The following is a 23040-nucleotide window of genomic DNA, read 5'->3' as shown; positions in this document are numbered from 1 at the left end:
GTAAAACTTTCACTGGTTTTTAGTACCTCACAAAAATGGATGACATGGTTCACTAAATTTAACATTCTAATTATACTTTAAACTGTTAATGACGATTCTGAGGCATGTCTTGTTAAGACAACAAAATTGACAAAAACAATCCAGAAGTAGCCGATCAAAGTACGATATGTAACATAGCATACCTTTATAAACCTGTGAATAACCATGCAACGCAAACAGAGAAATAGATCCATGAATGGGAACCATACAAGTTCATTGAATATATGAAGATGGTTTCTAGACTAAAACATGGCTCAACCAACCAAGACCAACAGATGGTATTATTTACCATGCTAAAAGCAACTAAAATGAGCATAAAACTTAACACCCATCCCTATCTCCTAAGAACTGCTTAAAAGTACGGACCAAAGTATATCAGTGTCAATCATATGCTTGGTACAAGATCCACACTTTATCTGAATCAAGTCCAGCAAGATGGTTACAATTCAAAAAGACAGAGGAAGAAGATAGGCTGTTCTAGCTGCGAAGACAATCCGTTTTCTCAGCAACTTAGGCAAGAGAGTCCCTCTCTCTTTGTTGTTGATAGAGCTCCTCTCTCATTCTCCTTATCTCAGCCTCTTTCTCCATTCTCTCCTTCTGCAGATTAAACAGGCAGAAAGCTCATCCTTTTAGCACTGAATCAATTGATGGTCGCGCATTGCTTTAACCAAATAAAACTTCTAGATCAGACTAGTAAGGCCAACAGCTCAACGATGTGCAATAACATAATTAAGTCCCGACTCAACATACTAATTATCTGATGCAACAAACTCGAGGCTTGGAAGCAGCAGATGCAAAATTCCAAGTTACAGTTGTCATCAGAAGTTTAGAGTTCCAATTCCAAGGTTCAAACTTCAAGCTTGCAAATCCCTTAACAAGACTAAATACATTCATGAATAATTTCTTACTAACCTAAAAATGTCATGCATATAAGAAAACTCAGAAAGTTCGAGCACTTAACAGTCCATTCCAAAGGTCAAATCTTCAAAAGAACAAAGCAATCAACACTGAGAATGACTTAATTCTTCTTCAAATAGGTTTTATGAGCTGGAAGACTGGTGCTAAGCAGAAGTAGGAAAGATTTCTTGATTCAAGGACTGAAAGAAACATAAATGCAATCCGATCCAACTAAAAGATCCCCAAAACCTAAAACTCCAAAAACTACCCGTTCTTGTTTCGAATAACAAATCGATCGCATATGCATATAGAAATGCGTTTTCATATATCCGATCTAAAAAAATTAAGAAATCCCACACCAAAGATCTTACCTTTTCTCAGCAGAACAAACTCATAAATTCTCATAAAATCGAAAATTCTTTACATAGTAGCTATCGTAAAGCAAAATCCAACGAAATATACAAAGTGGTGTGCGTCTATACCTTTTCATCCTGGTGAAGGGCAATCCAGACATGGACTTTGTCCATAGTTTGCCAGAAAAGGAAGGCGCCAAATGACATAGCAAAGAACGTTGCAACTTTCACCATCTTCAACAAATGAACAATACGCTTCTTGTTGCTTCAATGGAAGTTCGATTGGAGTCCTTGCTATTGTTTCTGAATTCTTGTCATTTTTGCCCCATTTTGTGCGAACGATTTGGGGCAAAACGACGTAGTCTACTCGTATTACATAAACGACTGCGTTTGGAGTGTGACTTAAATTTCTGTACACCGGTTATTTAAACTAGTAATTCGTATATTATCAAGTTCTTGAAAATTGTTTATTATTCATTTTTTAACTTAACTAAACATTTGAAAAATTATTTATTCATCTTTGTTGTTCTCTTGATCAATAAACATTTCAATATTTCACCAAAAGATTGAAATAATGTATTAGCACTTGAACAAACAATTCACTTGATTTCACTGCACATGAGATACATGTTAGCATTTTTACTTGCACAGTAATTTGCAGAAAATATCATCTTCAGGTATGTGAAAATTCAATTGTTGGTTATACATAATGTGTGTGTATCAGATGCTTTGTTTGGATTTTGATGTTGAAGTTTTGGTTCTTGCACAAAGGTCTTTGCTGTGCAAAGAAACTGTATTAAAATCAGTACTTTGGCATTATCGTTCTCTTTTTTTGTTTTGGTTGTCTTGGGATGGCTTGAGTGTATCATTTCGTTGCTGGGGTGGCAATGAGGTTTTTAAATGGAGGAAATGAATGGATACTCTTCCGCTAAACGACGATGGCTTTAGGACAGGATACATAGTCACTATCTGTTAAGAGAAAGGCTCTGAATCATGCAGCCGCTTAAGATATAAGTTGGTCCAAGTCCACCCTTTTGTAAATGAAACGAATGCTGGACGAGCTCCTTGAAAATTTTGTATCATTTTTCAACAGTTGAACATCGTTTTGAAGTTTGAGGCTTAAAAAGTTAGGCTAAAAACTGAAAATGGGAACTACGTGTGGACTTTTCAGGTTTGCTGACAGTATTGACAAGTTGTTGATGTTTCTTGGTGCTCTGGGCAGCATTGGAGAAGGATTGGCAGCTCCAATGACCATGTACATGTTAAGTGGAGCAATAGATGCGTTTGGGACTGCTGATCAGTCTATTGCCAATGAGGTCGTCGACAAGGTATGCATATGGTCTCCCAAGTTTCAGGAAATCTATATGAAATGTCGTATTTGTGGTATCCAAACGTCTGAACAGAAACATGTGCTGTTAGTGGGGTTGGTACTTAAATTCAACCTGTTAGAAATGCACAATAAATTAAAAGGAATTTTGCTATCTCTTCCACTGCTTCAGAGTGAAATTTCTTTCTTTATGTTTTTGTTTCAAAGTGAAATATCTTTTTCTATGTTTTTGTGCAGTATGGACTCAGGCTACTCTATGTTGCTTTTGGAGTTGGCTTTTCTTGTTTCTTAGGTATGTGCTACTCTCTGAATTCACTTTGGTCCAATGGAGCTATTGTTCTCATCTAACATAACCATTCCTTATTTCATGTAAACTATTCTGCTTATCTTGAGAAACTGCCATGAGAAGCAATTCCTCCATTCATCATAAAAATGGAATTAGTAGTAACATTGAAAAACTTGAATACGTTTATGGTTATGTTGTTTATTTCATGGCCCCTTCCGATATCTCAGAAGGACTTTGCTGGACAAGAACTGCTGAGAGGCAAACATCAAGAATACGTATGGAATATTTAAAATCAGTCCTCAGACAGGAAGTTGGTTTCTTTGATAACCAAGATGCTTCCTCGACAACTTTCCAAGTTGTCTCAAACATCTCCGCTGATACTCACACCATTCAGGATGTTATAGCTGATAAGGTTTGTTCATTCAACCATCTCTCGTAGTTGTTTCTTTTGTCAAAACAATAGTCCTAATTTATCCTTTTTTCTTGACAGATTCCCAATTCCGTGGCTCAGTCGTCTGCACTCATATTTGGCGTTATTGTTGCCTTCCTACTCTCCTGGCGAATAGCATTGGCTTCTCTTCCTTTCGCCCTTGGATTTATAACCCCAGGTGTCGGATTTGGAAAGTTAATGATGGACATGGGAGTCAAGAGTAAGGATGCCTATGGGGTTGCAGGCAGTATCATAGAACAGGCAATGTCAAATATTAGAACGGTTTATTCCTATGTGGGAGAGCAGAAAACGGTTGATAAGTTCAGCCGTGCCCTTGATGAAAGCATGAATCTTGGCATAAAGCAAGGATTAATGAAGGGGTTGATGATTGGAAGCATGGGTATGATTTTTGCAACTTGGGCATTTCAGTCTTGGGTTGGAGGTCTTCTTGTCACTGAAAGAGGAGAAAGTGGTGGCCATGTTTTCATAGCTGGAATCTCTATCGTCCTTGGAGGACTGTGAGCCCTTTATCCTCCACTGTACTCTCCCCATATGAACAAAAAGTATCCATTAAGCTGATCGGAAAATCAAGCAACTGATAAGATTTACAATCTATAGATGAACTATTTATAGAGTTTGCTTGTCTTCATAATTTCTCCAAAGCTACCTCAGTCTTTGCCTGCCTGTAGATATTTTGCATGCATATTAATCTGTGCTTCTTGTAATTTCAGGTCCTGTATGACTGCTCTACCTAATGTGCCATTTATAGTCGATGCATTAGCTGCTGCAAAGCGGATATTTGAGATGATTGATCGTGTTCCAGAAATAGACTCTGAGAATGACAAAGGGAAAGTTTTTGCAAATGTGAGGGGACAAATTGAGTTCAGAGAAGTTTATTTCAGTTATCCATCAAGAAAAGATGAGCCAGTCCTTCAGGGACTTAGTCTTAAGGTAAAACCTGGTGAAAAAGTTGGCCTTGTGGGTGGAAGTGGTTCTGGGAAATCGACAATTGTTTCCTTGCTTGAAAGGTTCTATGACCCCGTCGAAGGAGACATACTACTTGATGGGCACAGAATTAAGAGACTCCAGCTAAAATGGCTGAGGTCTCAATTTGGGCTGGTTAATCAGGAGCCATTTCTCTTCGCCACATCCATAAAGAAAAATATACTGTTTGGAAAGGAAGATGCTCCACTGGAACTGGTTATAAAGGCGGCTAAAGCGGCAAATGCACATGATTTCATCCTAGAATTCCCACAAGGATATGATACTCAAGTAAGCCAGCCACTTTTTCCTTATTTGAACTCTAACACAGTCGTTTCTGTTATTCCTCTGACTTTGTAGTAGTATGGCAAAAACTCAGGTGGGACAGCTTGGCGTTCAATTATCAGGAGGGCAAAAGCAAAGGATTGCTATAGCAAGAGCATTACTCAGAGATCCAAGAATTCTTTTACTTGATGAAGCTACAAGTGCTTTGGATGCACAATCTGAAAGTGTAGTACAGGAGGCCATTGATCAAGCTTCACAAGGCAGGACAACTCTACTCATTGCTCACCGGCTTTCTTCAATCCGGAATGTTGACAAGATCATGGTGCTCAAATCAGGGAGAGTTGTTGAATCAGGTACCCATGATGAGCTGATGCAAATGAATCATGGGGAAGGTGGAATCTACAGTCAGATGGTGAGGTTGCAGAATTCAGCGATACAGAATGGATATTCACCGGATGAAAGAAGCCCAAAGACAATAGTGTATGCCCATAATAGCCCTGCTTCCCCCTTTACCGATGCACTGCCCATGAGTTTGCTTTCATCAATTCAAAATAGCCCTGCTTCCTCCTTCAGTCTTCATCGTTGTGACAGTGATGTAAAATCAGATTATTCTTCATCTCCAACTCTTTCGCAATGGCGTTTGCTTGAAGTGAATAAACCAGAGTGGAAGAGGGCCTTGCTTGGCTGTGTAGGAGCTGTTGGATTTGGGGCTGTGCAGCCTGTGAACGCCTATTGCATGGGAGCTCTCGTCTCTGCTTATTTTGAGGATAAAAGCTCGAAAGTGAAGTTGGAGACGAGATTTTACAGCAGCGTCTTTCTCAGTATTGCGGTTATCACCTTCTTTTTTAATATACTCCAGCATTACAATTTTGCAATCATGGGAGAAAGATTAACCAAACGAATCCGTGAAAAGCTTCTTCAGAACATACTCAGTTTTGAGATTGGGTGGTTTGACCAAGACGAAAATACTAGTGCTGCAGTTTGCGCACGGCTTTCCACTGAAGCCAACACGGTTCGCTCTCTTGTTGGTGATCGTATCTCATTACTGGTTCAGGTTTCTGCTAATGCTTTTCTGTCCTTTGCACTTGGATTAATTGTTGCATGGCGAGTTGCATCTGTATTGATTGCAATACAACCTTTTCTTATAGTCAGCTTTTATTTCCAAACTGTTTTGAAGAAACAAATGTCTAGAAATGCCCAAGAAGCACAAAACGAAGGGAGCCAGTTAGCAAGTGAAGCAGTGGTGAACCACAGAACTATTACTGCATTCTCTTGTCAAAAAAGAATTGTGGACCTCTTTGAAGAAACACTGAGAGGCCCTCGAAAAGAGAGCATAAGACAGTCATGGATTTCAGGGGTAGGTCTATTTAGTTCCCAATTCCTAACAGTAGCTGCTGTAGCTTTGACGTTTTGGTATGGTGGGATGCTGATGAGCAAGGGATTACTGAGCTCAAAGCAGCTCTTTCTGGCTTTCTTCATATTGATGAGCACTGGCAAGACCATTGCGGATGCAGGAACCATGACATCTGATTTATCTAAAGGTAGCAGTGCAGTTAGATCAGTTTTTGCAATTCTAGACCGGAAAACCAAGATTGAACCGGACAACCTTGGAGGTAACAAAGTTAGAGAAACTCTACAAGGTAAGATAGAGTTCAATGATGTTTACTTTTCCTATCCATCAAGGCCAGGAAAAATGATCTTCCAGGGCCTCAGTCTCAAGATAGAAGCTGGTATAACAATGGCACTCGTAGGGGAAAGTGGTTCTGGCAAATCTACTGTCATTGGATTAATTGAGAGATTCTACGATCCATTAAAAGGGTCCGTTCTGATAGACGACTATGATATCAAAAGTTACAATTTGAGAGAGTTGAGATCACAAATAGCACTAGTGAGCCAAGAACCAGCTCTTTTTGCCGGAACCATCCATGAAAATATAGTTTACGGAAGAGATGATGCGACAGATTCTGAAATCAGGGAAGCTGCAATACTTGCCCATGCTCATGAATTTATAAGGTACCACACCACCTCCCTTTTCGGCATCATATAACTTTTTAGTCAATTTACTATGCAGCAACATATAGCTCTTTCTCTTGTTTGCAGTTCAATGAAGGATGGTTATAAAACACACTGTGGAGAAAGAGGAGTCCAACTTTCAGGAGGACAAAAGCAAAGAATAGCAATTGCGCGTGCGATACTGAAGAATCCATCAATCCTCCTTTTGGATGAGGCAACCAGTGCCCTCGATAGCATGTCGGAGAATTTAGTCCAAGAAGCACTCGAGAACATGATGGTTGGGAGAACTTGTGTGATTGTTGCACACCGGTTGTCCACGATACAGATGGCCGATTGCATCGCAGTTGTCAAGAACGGAAAGATTGTGGAACATGGGTCACATTCTGAGCTACTTGCACTTGGAGATCATGGTTCATACTATTCCTTAGTCAAGTTACAGCATTACTATGCAAGTTGACTAAGGAACTTATGCAGCACATTCCAAGGTTACTTGCTCTTGGGAATCAGGCCTGCATTACTATAACATTATTATCAGTAAAATAGTGGTCATATAATCAGTTTATGCTAAATTTAATGAAGCGATCGATGTCAGTCGGGATTGTCAGCTGCAGGATATCAAACTTCAACCGGACCAAAGATCATGTAATTAAGGGACAAAGTTATGAACAAGAACAAATTCTTAGGTCATGAGATTTCCACCATGGAGGGCCACGTAATAACTCTGTCTCTATGATGTTTATTTGTAATATAATGTGTTTCAAGAAATCCCATTCTATGCGATTTCACATTGTCATATTCTTCAATGGAAATAATTAAACGAAGAACTTTCACGACTCTGCAGCTAATATCACGTTAGCACCATTATTGCATTTGCATGCATCTCAGAAAAAGGGCATTTATTAAAATGCAATTGGCTATTATTTTAACTCAAGCTGTATTTATATATAGTTGGGCGATATCGTTGCTGCCCGTCGGTGAAGCCAAGGAGCTACTACAAAAACGCGCTTTTATGACAAAAAATTGAGGTACTTTTAGCTTGTGTATGATGACTAATCTTTGATCGATGTTAAGGTTAAACGTGCATGGCTTGATGCTAATGTCGCAATTTGATCAATATATATATTTCCATTCTTGTTTTCATCCTCTAAACACGACATCCTCCGGTACAAGTTTCTGTTGCTTCCAAGACGGCAAGAATTTTGACAAAGCCAAATACAGTGGAATGAGGCTTCTGTGAATGTGATAGGTTGAATGTGTAAATTGCATGCTTAACTCTATTTTTCGTCTAAAGGGACATCGACAAGGACCCCTAAATTTCATATATATATTACTTGATCAATATTATAATATCAATCATTAATAATTATAACAATCAATATTCAATATATATAACTAATCAATAAATTATATATATGATCAAAGTACACCAACAAATACTATCAAAATAAAACGGTAAATTAGAACGGATCTTTCTCGAGGTTTAATGTAATTACAAAAATATTTTATATTGTTTGAAAAATTATAAATATCCCCTTGATATTTTATCAATTACGTAACCATTAAATGGAGGTATGAAATTATCGCCCTTACTGTATTTTTTAACTTTTTCTTTAAAAAAAATTATAAAAAATCAGATGAGGTAAATGAAAATTTTTTAAAAAAATTACCCACTTTTTTTATTAAAAAAATTATTTTTTAAAAAAATAATAAGTAAAATTATAATTCATAATCGATAAAAGCATTTTAGTCAGTTTATAACAAAAAATGGATGAAAACTTAATGAAGAATAACAGAATGGACTAATTACGATTAAAATTAAAAAAATATTGATAATTTTTTAAACAATATAGGATTTTCGTAATAATGTCAAATATTAAGAGAACTCATTATAATTTGTCTTAAAACTAAACAATCCTCAAATATTTATGTGACTTGAACTCATAACGTTATTGGGTTAGAGCCTGAATTCCGTGAAGTAAATAATTCTGGGTCGACTCCTCCAAATTAATAGAGAAATCTCCTCAAAATGAGGCAGCAAGAAATTTGCCGGGATGAATCCGGTTATTTTGGGTGGAATTTGATTTGTCTACACTATAGATTAAAAGAAAATTTTATTTAAAAAGACTAATTATCTGAAAAAAAAAAGACATGGTTGAATAGATGAGAGTTAAATTTCAAATAACAGTGGGAAGACAGTATTTGTATAGTCAAACTATATGAACACCAAAAACTTAATTTTATGAAGAAAATGATGAAGTCAATATCGTACAAGTGTAATAAATCAGGAAATTCAACCTTGTATAAACAATTATCAAGTGGGCGTTTTAAGGCGATTAGTTCCATGAATCTCGACTTTTTATTTATTTATTTTCATTTTTCAATGATTACTTTAGATTAGTATTTATTAAATAAATAACATGTATCAATCACTTAATTATATAATATTAATATGTAATACCAACGGCTCCCGAGTATCTATAATAACCCAACTTTTCCTTCTCTCCCTCTAGCTTCTTGGGTGTTATATGGTAACTCTATTCTCTCTCTAGCCGGCAGAGATGAAGGTCCGATCTTGGCTGTCCACCTGCTCTTCCACCACCTGTATCGCCACTTCCGGCGACGCCGCCTCCCCATCTCCTCCACGAATATTATACTCTCCTCCACCAAAATCTCTAATCTATGATACCAGCAGCAGCTCTGATACCCATTCATCATCAACCAGCAACAGCAGCATCCAGAGCAACCTCTCCCTCTTAACCCTTCCCTCAGTCCCCTCTCTCCAGAAACTCATACCCTCCCCCGAAAACTCCGCTGCATATTCTTCCGCCACCGCCCTTCTCCTTGCTTCCCTTAAGCCCAGCCACCGCGCACACATAAATTTCCTTGCCCTCCACAACAATCTCCTCTACGCCGCCTCAGGCAACGAAATCAACGTCTACGAGATCATAAATCACACCCTTTTCGATACGTTTAATGTTGAAAAGGTTTCTACCGGTTCTGTCAAATCCATCGCCTTTCGCGACGGGAAGGTGTTCACAGCCCATCAAGACTGTAAAATCCGGGCCTGGAAACTGAATGATCAGAAACAGCATAAGCTCATCGCCACGCTCCCAACTCTTGAAGATCGTCTCCGTAGATTCATTCTGCCACAGAACTACGTTAAAGTCCGTCGGCACAAGAAGAAACTGTGGATTGAGCATCACGACGCAGTTTCGGGACTCGCAACCTGTCAAGATGAGAACTTCGTGTTGTCTATATCGTGGGACAAAAGCATTAAAATCTGGGGAGCCCGGACTTTCCGATGCCTGGAATCCGTTAACGAAGCTCACGACGACGCAATCAATGCGGTGGTGATATCAAGAGATGGATTGATATACACGGGCTCCGCCGATAAGAGGATTAAAGCCTGGAAAAAGGAGGGGAAGAAGTACGGGCTGATAGCCACGTTAGAGAAGCATAAATCGGCTGTGAATGCATTAGCACTAAATCCTGACGGGTCGGTTTTGTTTTCCGGGTCCTGCGACAGATCCATTTTGGTGTGGGAGAGAGAGGACAGCGCCAACCACATGTCGGTGACGGGTGCATTGAGGGGTCATGCAAAAGCCATTCTTTGTTTGATAAACGTCCAAGATTTACTGTTGAGCGGATCAGGTGACATGACTGTCAGGATTTGGCAACGAGGGAATGATGGGAGGTACTGCTGTTTGGCGGTGTTGGACGGGCACCAGACGCCGGTGAGATCCCTGGCGGTGGAGACGGCGGGTGACGGCGGTGGTGTGAAGGTGTTCAGTGGAAGCTTCGACGGGGAGATCAAAGTGTGGCAAGTTCAGACTTTTCCAGCGTCAAGGATTATGACAGAACAATTAATAAAATTTTAGATCGCGGCTTATGAATTTTTGAATACATCATTGTTTTCAGTAATGCAAACATACATATCTTGTATAGAGTAGCAGAATTACTTTTGTCTCTTTTTCTTCTAATTACCAGCTTGATCGATTTCGTGTTAATTACATATGTGGATTATGTAATGATAAATCTTGTGTGAATTAATACATAAAACTCCAACTCATTATTTTCTTAATTACTGTTTTTGCCAAGTAAAAGATAGATGGAACCATTCAGATCAATACATAAACAAGCACAAAAGCAACCAGGACTAGGAATCGGGAAAGGCACCGCGCCCCTTGTTTATAGCCCACTCGTGTTTTTCAATTAGGAAATCACTCGTTTTAGCTTTCCTAAATAAGGCAGCTGCTTTAATCGAATATTTATGGCGGTACGTAGTGTGAACTTAGGAAAATGGGACAGACAATAAAAGGTCGGGTATTTGTCAGGTTTAAAGTATAATGTCTCATTTCGATGCTGCATCTTGTCGCAACTAGTTTGACATACATACACCAGCTTAATTGGCCAATTACCAATTACACTTAATTTGTCCTTTTTCAATTCCGAGAATCTAGCTACATATATATGTACCAAATTTTGTAATTTTGGTTTATTTTCAAACGATAAAACCAAGCTAAGAATTCATGCATTGATATCACCAATTTTATCTTTTTTTATTTGTATATTGCATGTTGGGCTTAATCTAGCTGTGATGGCGGATAATCTTGTGAAAATTCTGTTCAAACTTTTTGTTGATCTTCTGATCAATTTTAGATCTATTTTGTCTACTTAGGGTCATTATGATTTAATTCGGTGACCATTCTTATAGTTTGGTGTTTGTGGTTCACATATTAAAAAAAATTTATACTCTACGTATAGTTTTTGCTACCTTAGCATATTCGAACCATCTTTATTCATTCTTTTTCTTCCTACGACCTAGTTATTTGGCCTGATACAAATAAATTGAAATTATTAGGCAATGAACGTGAATATCAGTAATAGTCGGCCAATCTAAGTCAATTAAATCAGGGAAGGAATCAAGTGTTAATCGATTAATTAAAGCAGGTATCACGTGATTATAATCCATGATTAAGATTAACTAACAATGTTTGATTGAAGATGAACATGATACATATTCTTTAACTACCTTTTTCAAAGTAAAAGTTGATGAAGACAAACCAAAGCTTTCGCCAATCCCTGTTAATTAACTAACTAACTGTGATTTGTGCCTTTTTGAATTGTTTAATTACTCCATAATATCCTGCTTATCTTGTTCTTTTAGCTTATTCTACTCTATCTCTTGCTGCTTCTTGTCAACAGATGAATGGGATAGCAAGACAACAATGTTTTTTTCATGATTAATTAAGGGCTGAGTCCAAAACCTCCCTACATTAATTAAAAAAAAAAATTACACAAGTATATTAACAATTTGAAAAAAGACATTTAACACCCATCGTCTGATTTGCAATTTTTTGATTTGAATATTATTTATTTTGTCCTTATTTCTGTTGTAGTTTTTTGAAGTGAGTATATATCATCATAATTTATTTTATGTTTTATTTCAGAAACCTTATGGGTTATATATGTACTGCTGTAATAATAAGAATGATAATGCAAAGTGTGGAAGTGGGGTTTGTAGCTGTTAGGCATATGTAAATGCAATTTGGAGGAGTCCAGCAGTAAATGCAATTACAGTAGATATGATCCTTGCAACTGTGCCTGAAAAGCTCAGGTAAGGAAATGAATGGTTGTCAGAGAATTACGTAGGTAGAAGGAATTGGAATTATATGTGGAAATTTTGGCAGTTTTGAAGACATTATAAGCCCATGCCTTAAAAGTTGGTGGCAGAAAGTAAAAGAGCAATATACACAACATTCGTTTTTGCATGCTGCTAAAGAAACCAGCAAAAGTAAAAATATAAAGAAAGAAATGCATTAAATATTTTTTCTTTCTTACAACTTGCCAACTTGAATTTCAACACACTTTATATGTATCTATAATAATATATTTGTGTGGAATACTATGTGGTCACCATTTTTATCCTTGCCCCCATCCCCACCCCCACCCCCACCCAACCAAAAAAAAAAAAAAAAACAAAAGAATCAACAAAAAATTGAAATATGGAAAGATAATTTGATTTCAAAAATGTATCCGTAATAAATGAAATGGAAGTGTGTTCTTTTCTCAAAGAAAAAAAAGAAAAAGATCAACTCATGAACGAGATTAATTTGATCTAATTAATAATGTCATCATGCATGAGTTCATTCATTAATTTCTCCGCTTCACACATTTTTAACGGGCAAAATTCTTTTTTGATCCCATTAAAAAATGCTATTTTGTTGCGTTAACTCAAATTTCGCAACAATTACGATACCAGAAATAAAAATGACATTTTTTAACGGTACAGAAAAAGAATTTTGCCCCATTTTTAACCTACTATATGTGGTAACCTTAATCATATTCATTAAATTTTAAAAATAGTCTCATATAACAAAACATACACATAATTAATTAAGGTTGCCTTAATTTCCTCGTAGAAGACGACTTAACTTATGTTTTAATATTAACAAATATAATAGGAGCATAATAACTAGTAATGTTAAATGTCAAAGTATATGGATCCTCACAAGATTTTGTCCAATTATAAATCAATGCATGTTGGACACATATATATAGATAGATACATTAATATTTTAAATTTAAGTAGTAATGTTAATTAGCACAATGATATGATACAAGAATTTAATTATGGGAAGGGGACACCATAACATCCGCACCAAGCAATTCTATTAATACATATATTAATTAGTTGTGTAGGAACTCCAAATTAAGCATTATCTTATCACTATCCCTCAAAACATTGACCCTCCTCCATTCCTCATTTTATGTATAGATCTACACACACACACACACAACTAGACAGAATTAATTAATATTTTAGGGTTTATATATAATTATAGGTGCACGACCCCAACTTGTCAAGTTGCTCATGCAGAACGAAAACGTAATAAATCTTTTTTCTCTACCAATATCTTATGTGATTCAAATAATAGTGTATTTTTGAGGTGAGGGCAACGAGAAACAGCCAAATTGAAGAAAGCAACAGTAGGTACGTAGGTAGGGTCCTCAAGATTGACAATTCTTGGAGGGTACGCCCCACTATCCACCCTCCCACCCATCCATTACATAAATTAATTTAATGGGAGAATTTGATGGATGTCCTACCATTACATAATTTTCATAATCTGCATACTAAATCAAACTCACCCTCGTAAACAATTATACAAGCTCCATTTACAGCAGACCATGCAACTGCAGTGCTGAAGCTATTGGTTTATATTTATTCTTCTTAGCCAAACCCCATTTTTTGTTTTTATTAGCCGTGTCTTCTTTAGTTGAGTGAGTTGGCACCTCAAGTACACGTTGGGTTGTTAGTTAACTTCATCTCCTACCTCCCGCCAGTCTGTGTATATAGCTCAAGAGTCTGTGACCATTTTTTAGGTTTTTTTTATGAATGCAGACTTGATTTTCATTCCTGAAATTTTACCCCATTTCTCTGCCAGTTTCAGTTTCAGTTTTTTACAATAGCTAAATACTTCTCCATATAAAACATACGAATTATGGGCAGGGACAGGTAGAAGTTGATGAAGGGACAACAAACATTAATAAACAAGATTCTCAAATATATCTTAAACCTTAACCATACTATTAAGACTTATTTAACAATAATGTGGACTTTGAAGTTAATGAGAATTGATTGGATTATTTCCATTAATTAATTGATTGAGTTAACATGGCAACACGTGTTTAAAGAAACATAAAAATTGATTGGGTAGAAAGGGCTTTGGATAGTTGTTTGAGGAGAGGATGATTATAATGATTAGGATGTGACTGGTAAAAGTGAAAGAAATTTAGGGAAGCGAGAGATAAATAGAAAAGATTTAAAGTTGCCCCCATGCAGGATCGAACTACAGACCTTCAGTTTACAAGACTGACGCTCTACCACTGAGCTATAGGGGCTGGTTGAATGCACTTGTTTTGCATCACTAAAAAGATTGTGAGTAGTTTAAACTTGGTCTTTCCATTACTGAAAAATCGTATTGAGGTTTAGTTTGAGATTCTGTCAATATGGGCCAAATGGATAATAGTGTATAGGATAATAGATTCAAAAGTTTCAATCTTGGGGCTGAATTTGTGAGTTTACAAGTCTTTTATGGTGGTGAAAGTGAAACAGATTTCTCGCTTCTTGATCAGTTTTCCTACTTTATCACTAATTTTAAGACGTGCTTTAGCTCTAACATTGTTGCGATACGTGTTATCAAGAAATATCTATACTTGTCCCTGTTTATACGTGAATATGTAGAAAAAAGAATGAAAAAAAGCCTGTAGAGATAATAGCAAGAAACTGAAAAAAAAAAACAAGCAGGAAATTTAATTTATTGCTGATAGTAATAGTATCGCATGGTTACGACCTCTTACCAAATGCAGTCGAACGAGAACGAAAACACAAACAGATGTAAATTTTATTTCATCTGACATAGTATAATAGAAATGGAATAACTCTCAGGATTGCAGAGGGACCCTCCAGAACGATGAATGCCCGTAAACTCCTCCTCCTCCTCAATCCGTGCAGCAGCGGTACATAACATATTTGTCCATTGTCTTGCCGCACTCGGAGCAAACCACCCGCTCAGGAATGTATCCGGCGTGGCCCGGCAGAATCAGGCGGTTGCAGTGGTGGTCAGGGTGGACACGTTTCAGCTCCTCGTCCAGCACCATCACGAACTTGTTGGGGTCATCCACCTTGTATATCCAGTCTCTGTAGTTCTCCAACACCGGCAGCAGTTTGTCACCATTTGATTTGGTTATCTCAAAGTTGGCCCGGCTGAAAACCGCCCACCCTTTCTCGCTGCTGTCAAGAGCCAGCACGTCCATGATCTCCTGCATAATCCGGTCGTTCTCCACAGTCATCCCCATTTGCTTCTTGGAGTTCCACATGCTCCAGAGGCGCACCCAGAAGTACCAGACGTAGTCGTAGTACTCGGTGACTGAGAAGACATTGCTGAGCTTCTCCTTGTCGATTACTTCGTGGCACAGGCGGACTTTTTCCTTCGGGTTGCGCTTTCCGACGTAGAGCATTTCCAGGTGGATGTGTAGAGAGGTGGCAGCTGCTCGGGCCGCCAGGGTGAACTTACGAATCCATTCTATGTCGTCGCCTCCATATATGCATATAACATAGTTTTCCTTGATCTGGCAAACCATAACAAGAATGTTAGCTGATCTTTGTGCTTTGAAGTATATATGTTGATCAATGTGGTTTGGGATTTTAATAATGTGCATGTTCCGGTGACTGGCTTACCCAATCTGGAATACGTGGATCAATGGCGTCTGCTAATAATTGAATGTTCCAGGTGGTGTCTGCCCAGAGAGCCCGTTCCTGGGCTTTGGTGAAGGGGAAAGCTGCACTACCCCAAATCCACATCATGGGTAGAGCATCAAGATTGGATGGTTTCCCTTGAGGATCCAAAACAACGAGCATAGGCATGTGGACGAAATTCCAGACCTCTCTGATGTACCTAATGGCTACTGGCTCAATCAAAGAAGGATGATCCACTGAGTACCAAGGCATATGGTTATTCCGAAGGTCGTAGAATATTGGATCGGTTAATGAGGCCGTTGAGGTTGTTGAGTTGACGATTGGGAACCAGAGAACCTCGTACTCATGCCTCATTGAATGTTGGTTGTAAATCAAATGGAGAACGTTTAGTTCTTCGTGAGGAAGCTCAAGGTCTGATATCAGCAGTAGTACATACTTCAGCCTCAGCTCTTCAAGGCGTTCCTGTCATTTTTCAAAGATCAACAAATTGAGTCCAGGTTAAGTTTCATCTCAAGGGATCAGGAAAACATGTCGAGGAAAAGCAAAAGAACCAACATTTGTCCTTCTTGACCCGTGATAGAGTGGCCTTTGGTCTTCTCTCGAACGAATCATTGCCCTGAGCACTTTCATGTTGTCAATATGAGCTGATTCCATAAGTTTCTTGAATGCAATGTATGCATCTTCTGCCTTCTTCCTATCTGCAGAACAAGAATATTTATTTAGCTAATATGGAAACGGGCTTGTGGAGTGTATCCAATCTTCATATCTTCGTGTTTTCAATCTTTTTTATCTTCCAGGTGTACCTATGATACAAACTAATTTGAATCAGCATGTAACTTACCAATTAAGTCCTTGCAATGCTTCAATTGGTCTTGCAAGTGCTCCAATATGACTGAGAGCTTATGGGCCAGATTTTGTATCTCCCAGGACTCAGCAGTGGAGGTAACATATCTGATATAGCAACAAATATACATAGCATTCCCATGTCAATGCATAAAGATCATGAAGTTCTTGATGTAAATTTCTTCATTGGAAAAACTTCTCATGTAGGAAAAAGTGGATGCAAAGATACATACTCACGACCGCTGCCAACAAGGTTGAGAAGTGTGGATGAACAGGTCAGAAGACCTCTTATGATCCAATAAACCGCTGTGGGGATGTGAGCTGTTGCAGCCGTAATTTCTGGTGATTCACGGCTAATGTACAGAGGGGGGAGCTCCTTGAACTCTATAATGCAGTGAGTTACCTTGAGAACTTGAGTTAGGAGGCTCAGAACTGCCTCAAACTTCTTTCTCAGTTCCCCAGCATGCGCGATTATGTCAGGAAGATCCTTGAGAGTTGCAATGTTCTTGGCAAGTGCATTCTTGGTATGCTGGTGCTCAACCAGCCAAAACTCGCCGTAGTTGATGGAAAATGCAGCAAGGGTGATGACCACCTTGGCGTCCCATGAGTAGCTTGAAAGTGACTTCAGAAGGTCCATGGTTATTGCATGTGATTCCCCTCCACCAGCACATTTGCAGATTATCTATTATATCCAACAACCGACGAAACAGAGTGAACTACATTTGATTTCAGGAGAGAACAAAAACTGGTTCGGTTATAGACTTTGTGAATATATATACCTCACAGGAAGTCTTGTTGATAGGATAGGCCAGCACTCTAACAATCTCTGCATCGTGTTCAGCTGTATGGTAGATCTTGTCATCATGATGGTACGGAATGTGGGAGACCTTATCATCCAATTTGTCTACATGTGATTGAGTTTGAGCCACCTGCAATGGAACAGAAGGTACAACATTTTCAGTCAAATGCTAACAAGATGCATCAACACTAGAAAGCACACGCTATACAACGTATACATATATATGTATATATATATATATGAGAATTCCAGGCATCATCATACATGAGTGGTGTCAGCACTAGATGGCCTAGCCAGACGCATGATATCCTCGACGATGGAAAGAACTGGCCTGACATCGAGATCTTCCATATCCGGAGCATGAGTGCCCACAATCTGCTTGGTGAGTGCATCATCCGACGAAAAGAAGTTGGGAGCACGGTCGGCCTTCCCCAGTCTGCCCCGAGCAGCCACCTGCGCACTACTCGGGATGGGATTGGGGGTGTGGTGTTCGTGCTCTTTGCTGGGCTTTATAGCGTGATCGGTCACAAAGCTGTGCCCTCCACCTGGAATTCTGGCAGGCGGTACCTTATCGGTGCTGGGAGGGGGCATGAAATCACGGGTTGCCATCTCAGGATATTGCAGGAAGAAGGTGTTTGGAAAAGGGTATGCAATAGAAGAGCAAATGCTTGTGTGTTTCTGAAATGTGTTCTTGTCCGGACCTTATATAGCTAACCAGTACAGTGCATTATTAAACTCTTCAAAAAGAAGAAGAACAAGAAAGACAGATAGGAAACTATGATGAGAATAAAGTTGTACTGAACCTTGTTCTTTGCTTCAGTCCTGGTCTAAAGTCTGTTGGAGGTTTGGAATTCAGTTCTCATTGGCCAAAATAGACTCTACCAGCTAAAAATCCTTTTCTTCACAAAAAAAAGACTACCATAGATAGCATACCATGCAATACAATTTTACCATTATTACAACTTCTTTCTCAATCCATCCCCTAACGTGAATCATGTCTCAACCTTCTTTGCTACAATCAAGACAATCTTGTTCCTGGCTCAAATCCTCTTTCTGTTTTGTAAAAGACATATTATATACGATTTGACAGTTTGCTTCCTCTATTCCAAAAGGGTTGGATTTTGTGTTCCAAATCTGAAACAGTGGATTATCTTGTAATAGACAGAACTCGTGAATTAGCGTGACCCCTCATGTGAGTAAATACAATCCTTAACCATGACATAGTAAAAGGTTTTGGTTTCAGACCAAAAAAATGAAATAATAGCCGACATGTATGTTGGTAAGAATATAATTTATACATAGTAAAATAATTGTGTTTGATGTTCTTCCAAAAATGGTATTGAGACGAGGCATTTACTAACTTGTGGCACAAATCGAAATTCTAATCATCCAATTTTTAAAAAAATCTCAAAAGACAAAAAATAAAAGAAAAAAATAATGCGAATTAAACATGGAATTTAGTATTTCTAATAGGGTTTAAATTTTAATGCAATTTACCTCTCTATGATATTGTAAATGAGCAAATTACACGAAAAAATTACAGCAAATTACCTTCCTGTATTTTTTTAAAATGATGCAATTTACTTTCATGTTGAGGTAAATTGCTTCATTTTGAAAAATACAAGGAATAAATTATTGGGTTTTTTTTATAAGGTAGTAATTTATCCATTTACAATATCACAAAAAAAAAATTAATTGTATTTTTTTCATATGAGATACGAAGATTTGGACATTTGGAATTCTTGAGATACTAGATATAGGAATATAACATACTTCAGACATCTTTCTCGTTTTAGAAAATATGTCAAATGCTTCTTTTCTTGATATCGAGTGTTTTTTCTTTTAACGGTCCCAAAGTGTTAAAGTGAAATCCAAGAAAAAGCACATATGATTCCACTCGAAATTATTACAACAAATATTGCCTGTCTTAACTTGTTGATACTGTAAAGTCTCCACACTTTATGTTAATACTAGTCTTATATGTATTGGGTGTAGTTGTTTAATAATCATCAGATTTTTAACTCACTTACTGTACTGGAGTGTAATATTTAATTATAGGATTCGATCTTTATTGTTTTTTCTATTATAATTAAGATAACACTACTGAGAGATTGATTATAATTTGAAATCAGTTTCTTCTTTTAGAACTATACTTTTTGCTTTTTGTCACTTTGATATATTAGCATGTGAAGCTTTAAGCTATTCCAACCAGTCACATTAAAGCAACAATTGTCTAGGAAGAATATCACAAAATAAAGTGGAAGGCAACACTATGATTGTTTTTATTTTTAAATTATTTTCGGGATAAGTCAAAATGTTTGCCATCATTAAGAAACACTTTATTTAGGTGTTTTTAACTGTTTTAGCATAAATACATACATATATACACACACATATATACATAAATATATATAAAAGACACATGATTTGATAATGAATAGTAATTTTTGTTTCCTAAAACACAACATTAAACATATAATACTTATTGTAAATTATCTCCAAAAATAAATCCAAACATACATATTGATATACAATAGTAAAAAATATATTAAATTGTAAAGGTAAAAAAATAATTTGATATGTGTGAGACACACACTAAGCAAATACAACTCACCACACCATATAATTTCCAACACTACTATAAATACCAAAATATTATTTTTTTAAGGCAAGTTGCTATTCATTGATTCTCTTGAAAACAGCACCCCCTTTTCGAAAATTGCATTTCATCTAGTGTGCAATTGCGTCGTGGTAAAAATTTCGACTTTATCCTTTAGCAATAAAACATCGACCACATCACATACTATCTCTAACACACACTTATTTATCTTTATTTTTTTCTCTCTATCTCCACAAAATACAATAAAACACTCAGAAAACGAATCCAAACATTATGCAAATTTTTAAATTTGTCTGGAAAACAGAGAACAACTCTCCTCCTTGCTTTTATTTTAGTATTACTAAGACTACACAAATTGTACCAAATGATATTATTCATGTATGTTTCCTTGATTACACATCAAATTTGTCGAATCTTAACAGAGGTGTTAGGATTCTTGGACTAAGAAATAATTTCTTTGTTATCCGAGTAAGAGATCAAGGAAAAAAGCTCGTTAGACTCGTTGAATTGCTTCGATAAAGGCTCTTTTATACTCAAGTTAATTCGATAGTTCCATATATTGGAAAGAAAGTCTATCAACTCATGTAAAAGTAATAAATAACGTGGTTAGATATATTTATAAGACCAAATATTCATATTCATACAAATTCACGTATCAACATCTCGAACTCTCAAGTGCAAGGCCGTCGGATGGTCTTGGTTCCAGGTCCTTGGTCGAGTTGGATTATGCTCAGCCCGACATTATGAGAAGGGTGCAGGTCTTTCGTCTTGCTTTTTTATTTGGTTTTTCGGGGGTGGGGTTGGGGGAAGTATAATCTTTTTGGGACTAAGTTAGATATATCCCCATCACTTTGGTTATTATTCTTATGTTTCATGTAATTTAGTTTTGATGGTGTAATATCGGATACCGGTGACTACTTATAGTATTTGATCCTATTAGAATTTAGACTTAATAACTAATATGCAGACAAAATTTCAGTTTAGCAAAGTACTGGGGAGCTCTGGTTATTTAAAAAAAAAAAAAATACCATGCGGTGGGTAGATTTTTAAATTGGAGCAGTCACCATTAATTTAATTTGACTTAATTTGTTATTATCTAAAGATATTAAATAATTATATAACAAAACTTATGTACGATGTTAGATAAAATCATAATTAAAGTTTTGTTGGACAAGAAAGAGTAATTGAAATAGAGAACTTGAAAACTTCGAGATTTGCACAATAACCATAAAGAGAATCATTTAATGGGCATGAAAATAGGATCTAAGAATCCAATTTGTACCAACTCAAGTTACGTTGGGCTGGTGAAAGATATATTGTAGGGTCCTGGAATTAGACTGCCACAAATTTTATGTCCAAATATTTCCATCCTCATATGGGCCTGTACTTCCCCCGGGCTTTCACCATTTCAAACCAAAGAAAAACAAACTTTCTTGAAATTCAAATGTTATTTATTCACCAACTGAACACTCTTTATTCTTCACATTTGTAGAGAACAAACTTCTCCATTGGCCTTTTACATGAACCACAAATCACTGTTTTATCAACCAATCCTTCTTCATAGGGAAGCAATTCACTATGATTGCATGTTCCACCAGCAGAAGATGGTTCAAAGCCACTTTTAGTGGCTCCAACTAAGCCCATTGTTGTCACATTTTTACACCATAAAGGGAGTAAGTGGAGGCATTCTTCTAGCTTTTCTGCATCAAGTTTCAAGACATCGGTTGACGATCCCTGGCCAATTATAGCCCAGTTTTTGTTCATGTTGAGATCCAGCAATTCTGCCAACTTTTTTGATGTTTTGTCCAAACTTATCGTGTGATCTTCATAGGCAGAAATCAATCTTTTTATCCTCTCCAACCGGAGCCAGAAGAATTGTACCTTATGGATAGTCAGGGAAGTGCATATCTTTTCTTGATCAATGGTGTCTATAATGGTTTTCACATTTTCATCAGGATTCTTGCAGCCAACGTATAAGACTTCAAGCTGGACGCCTGCGCCTTTTATTTTCTTGATCAAGGCGTTAAATTCTCTGATCCAGTGTATGTTTGCACTTCCATAAATACAGATGTTTTTGCCTTCCTCCACCTGACATTTTTTCAACATAAAGTTATGAATTGATCTACAAAACAAGGCAGATACTACATTTAGTAGATTCTTACCCACTTGGTCGATGAAGGGCTGATTCCATTGATGATGAGATCCAGCATGCAATTTTTCTGTTCCCAGAGCTCCTTTTCTCTTGAATTTGAAAAGGGAAATGCTTTGGGTCCCCAGATCCAAATCATGTCCATTGCATTTAAGTTTGTGACCATGCCATTTTCGTTCAATACAACCATTATGGGATCGTCGTTGAAGTTCCATTCTTGCCTGATATAGCTTACTACAGTTGAATTTAGTGACCATGGCCTTCGGATTGAAAACCAGGGCAATCTATTCGAGAAGAACTCAAAGTTTATCTTATCAGCAAGATTCCATTCATGCCAAGATGGAATTGGAACCCATAATATTTTGTAGCTGCCCTCAAATTTGTTTCCTTTTGGATGATCACTTGTCTGCTGCACCAGGAAAAGTAACTCGTCTACCGGGATTAACTCTGGCTTTGAGATCAACAGAACGACTACCTTGTTTTTCAGTTCAAGAACGCCACACTGTTGAGAAATGTCAATCAGTAATTGCAAATGCAGCAATTCATGAACTCATGAAAGAACTATGATAACTAGATTGAGAAGCAGAAACTGACCTTCTCTGTCGTGGAGGAATTCTTGAAGGGGAAGTCGCTCTGCATAGGAAATAATAAGCTTAACACCTCTTGGTTGTCGACATGTTTCTCCTTAAACATTTGTAGCAGCTTGTCGTAGAACCTTGTCTCTGTGTTCAAATTCAAATTTTCAAGCTTATGCAG

At 37.3% G+C, this 23040-nt stretch overlaps 5 protein-coding genes and 1 non-coding gene across 7 annotated transcripts in view; 2 read left to right on the top strand and 4 right to left on the bottom strand.

Moving 5' to 3' along the window:
- Positions 1-232: 232 nt before the first annotated feature.
- On the bottom strand, positions 233-1614 carry LOC105156659 (uncharacterized). The gene is made up of 2 exons (XM_011072861.3): positions 1419-1614; positions 233-636 (listed from the first exon to the last, which is right to left on the bottom strand). The coding sequence occupies exons 1-2, from the start codon at positions 1521-1523 to the stop codon at positions 550-552; spliced, it is 192 nt and encodes a 63-aa protein (XP_011071163.1). The 5' UTR covers positions 1524-1614; the 3' UTR covers positions 233-549.
- Positions 1615-2434: 820 nt separating this feature from the next.
- On the top strand, positions 2435-7189 carry LOC105156783 (ABC transporter B family member 15-like). The gene is made up of 7 exons (XM_011073001.3): positions 2435-2617; positions 2854-2908; positions 3130-3314; positions 3393-3850; positions 4064-4604; positions 4693-6611; positions 6699-7189. Exons 1-7 carry the CDS (start codon positions 2435-2437, stop codon positions 7066-7068), a joined length of 3711 nt encoding a protein of 1236 aa, XP_011071303.1. The 3' UTR covers positions 7069-7189.
- A 1916-nt stretch (positions 7190-9105) lies between these two features.
- LOC105156658 (protein JINGUBANG) lies at positions 9106-10678 on the top strand. The gene has a single exon (XM_011072860.3). The coding sequence runs from the start codon at positions 9170-9172 to the stop codon at positions 10487-10489; it is 1320 nt and encodes a 439-aa protein (XP_011071162.1). The 5' UTR covers positions 9106-9169; the 3' UTR covers positions 10490-10678.
- A 3766-nt stretch (positions 10679-14444) lies between these two features.
- On the bottom strand, positions 14445-14516 carry TRNAT-UGU (transfer RNA threonine (anticodon UGU)). The gene has a single exon. It is a non-coding gene; the product is annotated as a tRNA-Thr (tRNA).
- A 386-nt stretch (positions 14517-14902) lies between these two features.
- On the bottom strand, positions 14903-18203 carry LOC105156657 (protein SIEVE ELEMENT OCCLUSION B). Its single transcript, XM_011072859.3, has 7 exons — positions 17780-18203; positions 17496-17645; positions 16950-17398; positions 16715-16824; positions 16429-16571; positions 15856-16335; positions 14903-15746 (listed from the first exon to the last, which is right to left on the bottom strand). Exons 1-7 carry the CDS (start codon positions 18122-18124, stop codon positions 15117-15119), a joined length of 2307 nt encoding a protein of 768 aa, XP_011071161.1. The 5' UTR covers positions 18125-18203; the 3' UTR covers positions 14903-15116.
- A 3361-nt stretch (positions 18204-21564) lies between these two features.
- The window catches only part of LOC105156782 (sieve element occlusion protein), a 3244-nt gene continuing 1768 nt past the window's right edge, over positions 21565-23040 (bottom strand). The window contains exons 7-9 of one of the 2 annotated variants that reach the window (XM_020691802.2): positions 22879-23006; positions 22298-22786; positions 21565-22223 (exon numbers count right to left, since the gene is read on the bottom strand). In XM_020691802.2, the coding sequence (XP_020547461.1) occupies positions 21609-22223; positions 22298-22786; positions 22879-23006 (1232 nt within the window). In that variant the 3' untranslated portion in view covers positions 21565-21608. The remainder of the gene's footprint in view (positions 22224-22297; positions 22787-22878; positions 23007-23040) is intronic. The other variant, XM_088876053.1, reaches the window with a different exon arrangement.

This window comes from Sesamum indicum, linkage group LG2 (genome assembly GCF_026168435.1).
Source record: "Sesamum indicum cultivar Baizhima isolate 11 linkage group LG2, ASM2616843v1, whole genome shotgun sequence".
NCBI lineage: Eukaryota > Viridiplantae > Streptophyta > Magnoliopsida > Lamiales > Pedaliaceae > Sesamum > Sesamum indicum.
The sequence above is the reverse complement of the archived record's forward strand: the minus strand, read 5'-3'. Positions and strand labels throughout refer to the sequence as shown.